At 39.8% G+C, this 9,185-nt stretch overlaps 1 protein-coding gene across 2 annotated transcripts in view; it reads left to right on the forward strand.

The window, feature by feature from the left end:
- STAU2 (staufen double-stranded RNA binding protein 2) overlaps positions 1-7,553 on the forward strand; it is a 473,318-nt gene extending 465,765 nt beyond the window's left edge. For both annotated transcript variants that reach the window (XM_006860012.1, XM_006860009.1), the window contains 2 exons: positions 4,908-4,996; positions 6,444-7,553. In XM_006860012.1, coding sequence (XP_006860074.1) covers positions 4,908-4,996; positions 6,444-6,537 — 183 coding nt within the window. In that variant the 3' untranslated portion in view covers positions 6,538-7,553. The remainder of the gene's footprint in view (positions 1-4,907; positions 4,997-6,443) is intronic.
- Positions 7,554-9,185: the final 1,632 nt, after the last annotated feature.

A 9,185-nucleotide genomic window follows, 5' to 3' on the forward strand; every position in this document is an offset into this window, starting at 1 on the left:
GATGGTAAGGGAATTCAGTGGTCACCTAGTTAAATCTAAATTGTTGTTGTTGTTAAGTGCTTTCAAGTCAGTTCCAACCCATAGCAACCCAGTATAGGGTTTCTGAGGAGCAGCTGTTGAGTTTGAACCAGCAACCTTGTGGTTAACAGTCTAGTCTTTATCCTACAGTGCCACCCTTTCTTGTTTGTTTTGTTTGGAATTGTCCAAATCTGGATATTTTGAGGGTGAATTTTATTTTTGAAAGCAGCCAAACTTCATTCAAAGCAAAGTCTAGCAGAAAAAGGTAAATGATTAGAACAGACAAATTAAAAATCAGGTGGGGCTATCTTGGCAAATGGCCCCTTGGCAAAACTGTTATTTGTATGAACTGCCAAATTGTTGGGAAAGGAAGTTCTAGAAGCATGGGCACTCTTCGAGAGAAACGGGCTCTCTTCACACTGCAAGTGAGGGCATAGCCTTTGAAGGAAAATAGAAAGTTCAGAGCAAAAGTTTAAAAAATATGGCTGGCTGCTGGCCCAGAAGTTTCATTTCTAGGAATTTATCAGAAGGAAAACACTGAGAGTATATGTATGCAAGGAGCCCTGGTGTGGCACTGTAGGATAAGCACTAGACTGCTAACCACAAGGTCGGTGATTCAAACCTGCCAGCCACTCCATGGGAACCCTATACAGGGTCTCTGTGAGTTTGAACCAACTTGATGGCACTTACCACCACCAATACCAATATATATATACAAAAATTAACTATTGGAAAGTTTGGCACAGTGTTAATAACAGCTTAATATGAGAAATGAGCTAAGCAAATACCCAACATTAAGGATTGGTTAAATATAGGTGGGCAGGTAAAGTGACAGGGACATTGTGCAGTCATGAGACATGGTGTTACTAAAATGTTTCTGTTGATATAGAAAACTGCTCACTGGTAGGTTACAAAATAGCATTAAGATATGATCCAGGTTAAAGGGTACTTTATTTATAAGAGATGGGATAGAATTGAAGATTTGGAAGGATGCACACCATGTTTTTAATAGTCGGTGGGCTGGTTGGTATTTTCACATTCTTTTTGCTTGACTGTGTACTCTGGTTTTTCTGGAATGGAAAATTATTTTCTGAATAAAAAGATCATCTATATGTAACCTGGAACCCCCCTCCAAGACTGAAACTCGGGAACACCCGAACAGGCATGTAAACATACTGGCAACCACGTTGGTCTACTGGTGAATGGAAGAGAGGGAAAGGCAGCAAAGAAGACATGGACTAGCTTAGCTCACGATCCATAGACTCCCATCGACCTGGAGATGAGAGAAAGAAGAGGAAGGGCTGGTTGGTTCGAAGTACAGTGAGACCTGGGGACACCTGAGCCAGTGGACAAGGACATAGCCATGGAGTGCTAGAGATGAGTGTGGAACGTCCAGCTGATATGAAGTGAGGGGAGACGCACAAGAATTCCCAAACTTGCAGATAATATCCATTTGACCTAGCTTCGATGGCTTGATGATCAGAATTTGACTAGAGGAAGATTTAAAAAAAAAAAAAAATTTTTTTTGATAAAAGAAGCAAGTGTAAATAGCTACTATTTGATTAACTTGACCTATACTTATGGCTCAAAATATCAACTGAGGGGGAAAGGAGTCTTCACATTGAGGCTCAATCCTATCCTCTCTGTACACCGGGTTGATAGGGACGGGCAACTTAGACACTGGCTACCTAAAAAGGCGGGGAGGGGCTATAAAGGCATGAAGTGACAGGCTTACAAGTTTTCAAGAGGGAGTTTAGTTTTAGAGTGTGCTGGGGAAGGTAGAATCCCCACTAAATAGTTTTCATCTTGTCTAGATGGGTCTGGTGAAAGGAGATAGGGATACGATTCTTATGACTCAATAGTGAGTAACTGTTATCATGACTAATGATTGTCACAACTGTAAAGGTAGAAGTTTTGTAACATAAATGGGGGTAGTTAATCTTACATTCCAGGAACAGAGAACCCTAGGACCATCAAGCAAGAAGAGCATGAGTGGAATGTGAGACCCTATCCAGAGCAGCAGCAATGCCATAGATGGAGCCAGAGATGATGACATGGAGAGATAGAGCAGCTGAGAACTCTAGACTCATGAAAAGAGAAAGGCTGTGTGTTGGTGACCAGGAGGCAGACTTGCAGAATGTACCCTTTGGTTGTTTCAATGATTATATATTACTGAGTATTTTTGGGTACATCAGAACCAACCAAACAAACAAACAAAACAGAGGGAATGGAAGCAAATACCACTGAATGATGATGCACGGAGGGGATTGTAATCATTGCAATGAAATGAAATACCATAGGATGAATGTAATACCCATGTTCTCCCATGTAAACTATCACTTAATTCACAATAAAAACTTTAAAATAAATAAATAAACCTAAGATATGCAGTTTATATGAATTAAAAAATAGAATCAACTGAGGGACAAAAAGGAGAAAGAAATAACATTTCTTGTATACTAAAACTCAGCATTATTGACATGCAACTGTTCCCTAAATTAATCAGTAAATTTAACAATATCCTGAAACAATTTCCAAAGGCATCATATTTTAGAAAATTGACTAAATGATTCTGATATTCATATAGAAAACAATGTGGAATAGATAAATTCTTCAGAAGAATGAATAAAAGGACTTCAAAACAAAACAAAACAAACACACAGGTTACAAATATGTAACCTGGAAAAATAAAAAGGTCATCAGAAGAAAGTAAGAAGAGAGACCCCGATGTGCCCAAGGAGATAGCCACACTTCTCCAACCCCAGTGAAGTTATCAAGGCCATCAGCACAGCCTAGGTATGTGTGAGGCCTTCTTTTCACAAGATCTTTGAAAAAGAGCAGTAGCCTCACTTTGTGCTAGAGTCCTAGTGTGGCACTGTAGGATCAGCACTGGACTGTTACCTGCAAGATTGGCAGTTCAAACCCACCAGTCGTTCCTTGGGAACCCTACACAGGGTTGCTATGAGTGGGAACCTACTCAACAGCATTTAACAACAACAGAAGCAGCATATGAACATAGTCAAGATCTGGAGTAGTGGGGCAGGAACAAGATCCATCCCTGCAGAACTCTAGGTTCAAAAAGATAGTGAGCACTGAGACCTTGAGCCAGGGAGCTCAAGCCAAGGCTGAAGACACACATGGGCACTTGGATGAAGCACATCTGTACACAGGGAAACACTTTTACTTGCATCAACAATCAACGCCAATGGGAACAGCTGTCAAGAAATCAAATGAAGGCTTGCATTAGGCAAATCTGCTGCAAAAGACCGCTTTAAAGTGTTAAAAAAAAAAAACCCTGACCCAAGCCATGGCGTTTTAAATAGCCTCATATGTGTGAAAAACTGGGCAATAAATACAGAAGACCAAAGAAGAATTGATGCTTCTGAATTGTGGTGGTCAGTGAAGAATATTGAAATTACCATGGACTACCAGAACAACAAACAAATCTATCTTGAAAGCATTACAGCCAGAATGCTCCTTTGAAGTGAGGATGAAGTGACTGTCTCACGTACTTTGAGCATGCCATCAGGAGGGACTCTTTACATCATACTTGGTAAATCAGTGGGTCAGTGAAGCAGAAGACCCTTAAAAAGATGGATAGACAGTGGCTACAACAATGAACTCAAACATGACAAAAACTGTGAGGATGGTATAGGAGCAGACAGTGTTTGGTTCTGTTATGCATGGAGTTGCTCTGAGTCTGAACCAACTTGGCAGTACCTAACAACAACAGTAATGTAGAGAAACTAGAATACAGATACCAACAGAAGGATTATTTTCAAGAAAAACAGGACAATTGTTATTGGTGGTAAGATAAAGGAGTTGTGATTAATGAAAAGCAAAACCAGGAAAGAAAGGAGGAAAATATGTCAATAAAGACATTTACAAGAGACCATGCAGTTAGCTGCCCAAAAGGGGTCCTTGGTAGATAAAAGTTTAGAAAACTGCTAGAATTAGCAGTTTCTCGAAGGCAACTGAGAAGGTACAGATGACCAATGTGTGAAGCAGCAGGGGTTCTCCTAGATTAAAACCATGCAACTGGCTCACACCTACCTCAGACTCAACAAAACACTTCTAATGGAGTTTTAAAGTAATGGGGTGGAGGGGCGCAAGGTTAGCTGAATTCTTATTCAAAGAAATAACAATTTGGACCGTGCACAAGAGTGTCAACAAGTTATGTAGATCTTATCAGCATTGCATATTTGGTGCCTCCCAGCTATCCAGTGAGGCTCCACCAACCTGTCGACACCCGTCAGCCTCCCACACACCCAGGGCACCTCAACACCTCACAAAGCTCTGCCTGGCCAGGCAGCCTCCCCTAAGCCTTGAGGAGCATGAATGTTTTCTCTGCTCATATGATCCTATCATACCAATCAACTCAATATGCACAAGTATCTGCTGTTCATTCCTTTGCTGACATCCTGCACCTTGGGCTAAATGTCTGTAAAACTCAACAGTTGTACTAACTTTGGAAAAAATGTATTCAAGTTGGACTGCTTACATCTGAAGGAAGAGAATGTATAGTTTCAGTAATATGATGAGGAATTAACCAGAGTCATCCTTGATGTTTTATAGGACTATACTTGGTGTTTTTATATTTGCAGATAAAATATATGATTTTGCAAAATTACAGAGAAGGAATAAAATTTATAGATGATTCCCTCCCTCTCTCCCACTAAAAATAAACCCTCATAGTTCTGGTAAAGTATGTACATTGCTTCACAGTAATACAGATTTTCAAATGTAATTTTATTAAAACTAAGCAAAAAAGCATTTATTTAGGCTAATGAAAATGATAGGCTTTACTATATAGCTCAGCTTTCTTTTACAATTACTTGCTCATTACAGTAAAGTGAGTGAGTGGATCTTTTTTTTTTTTTCATTTTTAGGCAGCTTTAAGTGCTTTGAAGCAATTTTCTGAACAAGGATTGGATCCAATGGAAGGAGCAATGAATATTGAAAAAGGTTCTCTTGAAAAGTGAGTATAAATGCTCTCATGATTCTTGCATTTGTAATTGTATGAAAGATAAGGTGGGAAAAAATATACCTACATCTTATAAAATTATTCATAATAAAATGAAATGTAAATCAATGAAAAACAGCATGCATGACCAAATTCATATCCTCTAATATCTCTGTGGAGTCCCTGGGTTAAGTCCCTGGGGTATGTGCTCTATTACTTACCAGCTGAAAGACTGGCAGCTTGAACCCCCCCCCCCCCAAAGGGACCTTGGAAGATAACCTGGTGGTCCGCTTCTGAGTGTCACAGCCTTAAAAATCCAGTGGAGCAGTTCTGCTCTGCACACATGGGGTTGTCACTGTAAATATCAGGATCAACTCCACCATAAATAACAGCCACAATGTATCAAAGTTTTGGCCTACTAATTGATATGCATTTCTTTATTTAATGCCTTTGTTGGAAACACTTATGTTAGTTTTATTAACTGTAGAGACTTGCAGAACTTGTAAGATTGTTTTTCACTTCCTACTGCTAAGTATTCTCTGGCTAAACCATTTTCTGAGGCAAGTATTTTCAGTCACATGCGTGTTAAGTTGTGGGCACAACAGAAAGAGAAGAGAAAAAGATAAAGTTGAGAGGAGGTTTCTTTCTCCTTAACTGTATTTTGCTTTTCCATTGTTAACATGAAACACAAACACATATTGCTGCAAAAAGGTTGCAAAGGTATAAACATAGCTATAATAATTATTTATGAAAGTCAGCACATATATTTTTATGAAATTTGGACATAGGTCTTATCTAAGAGACTGAATTTTGGGTCTCTCCAGAGGCTCAATTTATACTAAAGAAATTTAAAGCAATTCTATTTGTACAGTGGAATATACATTCTTAAGGTAGTAATCAAGACAGATGATATTTGAGAACACACATAGGAGACAACATTTTTAGAGAAAAAATAAACAAACCCAGGAAGCAAAACCCAATTACACTAATCTAAACTATAGTTACATAGGAGTCCTGGTGTGGCGCAGTAGGATAAGCACTGGACTGCTAACACTAGCTGCTTCTTGGAAACCCTATATAGGGTTGCTATCAGTCGGAACCCACTCAACAACTCTTAATAACAACATAGTTACATAAGCCTATAAAAAAATTTTTTACAGCCCCAAACCTATCAGTATTTGTCATTTATATTTAAAAGGTAAGAGGGTGAGAAGAAAACATTTGATAAACAGACATGGCATTTTAGGTTTTCTATAGATTGGCAACCATTTGTAAATTAATTTAATCAAAACCATTTCCACATGATCTCATCAGTGGACTATCTGAACATAAATATTGTTGTCTCACTTTAAAATGTCACTTTTGTGGTGACCTTTGAATCCTATGTGCCATCTGCTAATAAACATGTCTGAAGATGTGCAACCCTGGACCTTCAGCTCTTGTTAATGTATTAATCTTTCAGACAAGCCAAGCATCTGGGAGAGAAAGCAGACAATAACCAGGCACGCCTGGGCTCCATCGCTCAGGACTGCAAGAAATCAAAGTCGGGCATCTAGCAGATCCCAGCACCACGGCTGCCACCGCATCCTTATAAACCTGTCAGCACGCATGAGGGTGTCTGTGTTCAAGGAAATGAATGACTAATACCATTATTTGAGTCTTATGTGAAGACAACACTATTCTAATGCAAGAGATAATATACATGGTACTGTTTATTCAACTGAGGGAAAATAAAACTTTGAGCATTTCCCTTGGAACTTGATATCAGATCATAACTCTTTTGCCCAGAGGCAGCAGAAATCCGATCCTGCTACTGGAGTTTAAAATAACAATTAATGTGAAGTGCTAGTAACAGAGGTAAATTTTTTAAAGGATTAATCGAGAAGTTGGGTTTGATTCTGTTGATGCGATTGTTATGTCGTGGGGCTTGTATTCATGTATATTTGCGCTCTCTCTTTTTCTCAATAATGCTTGACAGTTTTGGACATTAACCAATGATGTGCTGTGGAATGTGATGGTTGTTTTCATATAGAACCATGCAGTTTCTCTTTTTATGCAGATATTTGTAACCTTCATCTTGTATCAATACAAATAAGTTCAAGGTACACTACTCAAAGATATATAAACACAGTAATGTTTAAACCCAATCAGGTATTTGACTACAGATACAAAATATGTTAGAAGCAACTAGTTTCACTATACTCCAGGAATTATAAAGTACAACCAGTGGTGGGTTTTGAGCTCCATGATACTATTTGCAACTAAAGAGGTGTCTTGCTTCTAAAAACGATTTCTCTGGATTTCAAGTTCTGTTGTGTAGATTGTACCCACTCCCATCCATGTGTCGTAGCCACTCACTGTTTGCACCCAAGGAGTGTTCTTAAGTACTGCCTTTGGACTTAGGACAGTGAGTAGGATCAAAATAAATATGTACATGGTGGAGAAGAGAAAGCCTGTTTGAGGGACCTGAAAAGAAATCTCACCAGTTTATAGCCAATCACGCTTGGGATCAGCATGTTGGAATCCAGCGTGTAGCAAATGCAGTAAAAATTTGATTGGTTGATGTGTGAAATGTTGTCATTGTTGTTCTTTCTCTCTCTCTCTCTCTCTCTCATCTTCTCAATATCACCTCAGTGAAACCCATCAGAAAGGCCACCACCTACCTAGTCATCCTGCCAAGCAATGGAATTAATGAACATACTGGCTCCTTGTGCCACCGCGGGCTGTATCTGTGAAACTGCAGAGCCACCTCATGGGTGACTCCCCGGCTGGGTTCCTGACCAGCAAACGTCATCTCATTGTTAAACCTTTCTCTTTACTGATTTGCAAACATTGTGCAATGAGAAAACACTATATGGTCTCACTGCTTGACCCAACATGACAATAGGAATACAATTATGTAAGATTTCACAAGCAAAACCACCACAAATCATGATCTGGCTGACTCACACGCGACCGAGAATAAACAAACAGCAACATAAGGAAATAACTCTGGGGTTGTTTTTAATGAGTCCCATGTGGGAAAGTCCGGCTGTATTGGGAGGGCTGGGTGCCCTTGAAGGAAATAGGTTTTGTTACATAAAACTGGGTCCTAATGGAAAGAAAAGTGCCATTGTACAGTTGGGTTTCACAAAGGTGACTGAGTTGAAAAATAGTCCTTCTTCCCACCACAAGGGGCAGAGGGCCCTAAATCACTCCCTTAGAAGAGGAAAGACCCTTTAGTGAACTCCTGATACTTAGGCAGCTAGCTCAGCATGGGATGGGGAATGGGTCTGTTGACCACCCTACTCCAGACAGAATCATTAAAGTACACCTGCAGTTTACCAAGCACAGTTAACATAAGCTACCGCCTGCTGTTGATGGCCCCCAACAACACCAAGGCTGTCGTGCCTGTGGGAGGGTAATGAGCTCAGGAAACAAACAAAACTAATCAGTTCTCATGACCCAAATATCTGAAGCATTTAACTCTGGAACTGTCTGGACTGAGTCCTCGTCAAAGCTGATACATCCCTGAACACCCCAGGGCAGGGGTGGCAGTGGGAGGAGAGAATGGTGGGGTGTAAATTTGCATAGGATCTCAAGTCTACTGATAGAATATTTACAGGATTCACAATCTATCTGCTAGAAGATTCCGGGACAGCCTTCAAATATTTTTCTGGAAGCGCAGCCCTTCCTGGGAAACGTTTAGGTTTTCTTTAGGTAAATTAGCAATGCAAATAATGGGTGGCCTGCAGTCCCTTGCAGGAACCTGCTGGGATGATAGGTTCCAAAGCACAAGGCTATATATCATTAGAGGGGAAACCATTAAGTAGATTTATTGAAAGAATGTTTCTTCAGCACAAGGAGATCTTTTTGATGAAAAATGGAACTCATTATTCTTTAAAGGATACAGATTGACTTATCTCCTTTATCAATTACAGTGCCTGCTCTCAGCTTTTCTCAATCATTGGGCTTTGTAGCCGCTTCCCAGTGCAGTGTTTTATGAAAAAGGTTTATTTTTACATTTTAATTGGAAATATAAAATTGCACTTTGGAACTCTGATCATCCCTTTCCAGTAAAACTTGCCAAAGATCAATGTTGAGATACCACAGATCCGGCGGTTATAAGGATACCCCTACCCTTTCCTGGTGTGGCACTGTGGGTTAATGTGCTAGACTGAAAAGTTGGTTTGAACTGTGAGGTTGGCGGTTCAAGCTCAGGAGC

This window comes from Chrysochloris asiatica, unplaced genomic scaffold (assembly GCF_000296735.1).
Source record: "Chrysochloris asiatica unplaced genomic scaffold, ChrAsi1.0 scaffold00036, whole genome shotgun sequence".
NCBI lineage: Eukaryota > Metazoa > Chordata > Mammalia > Afrosoricida > Chrysochloridae > Chrysochloris > Chrysochloris asiatica.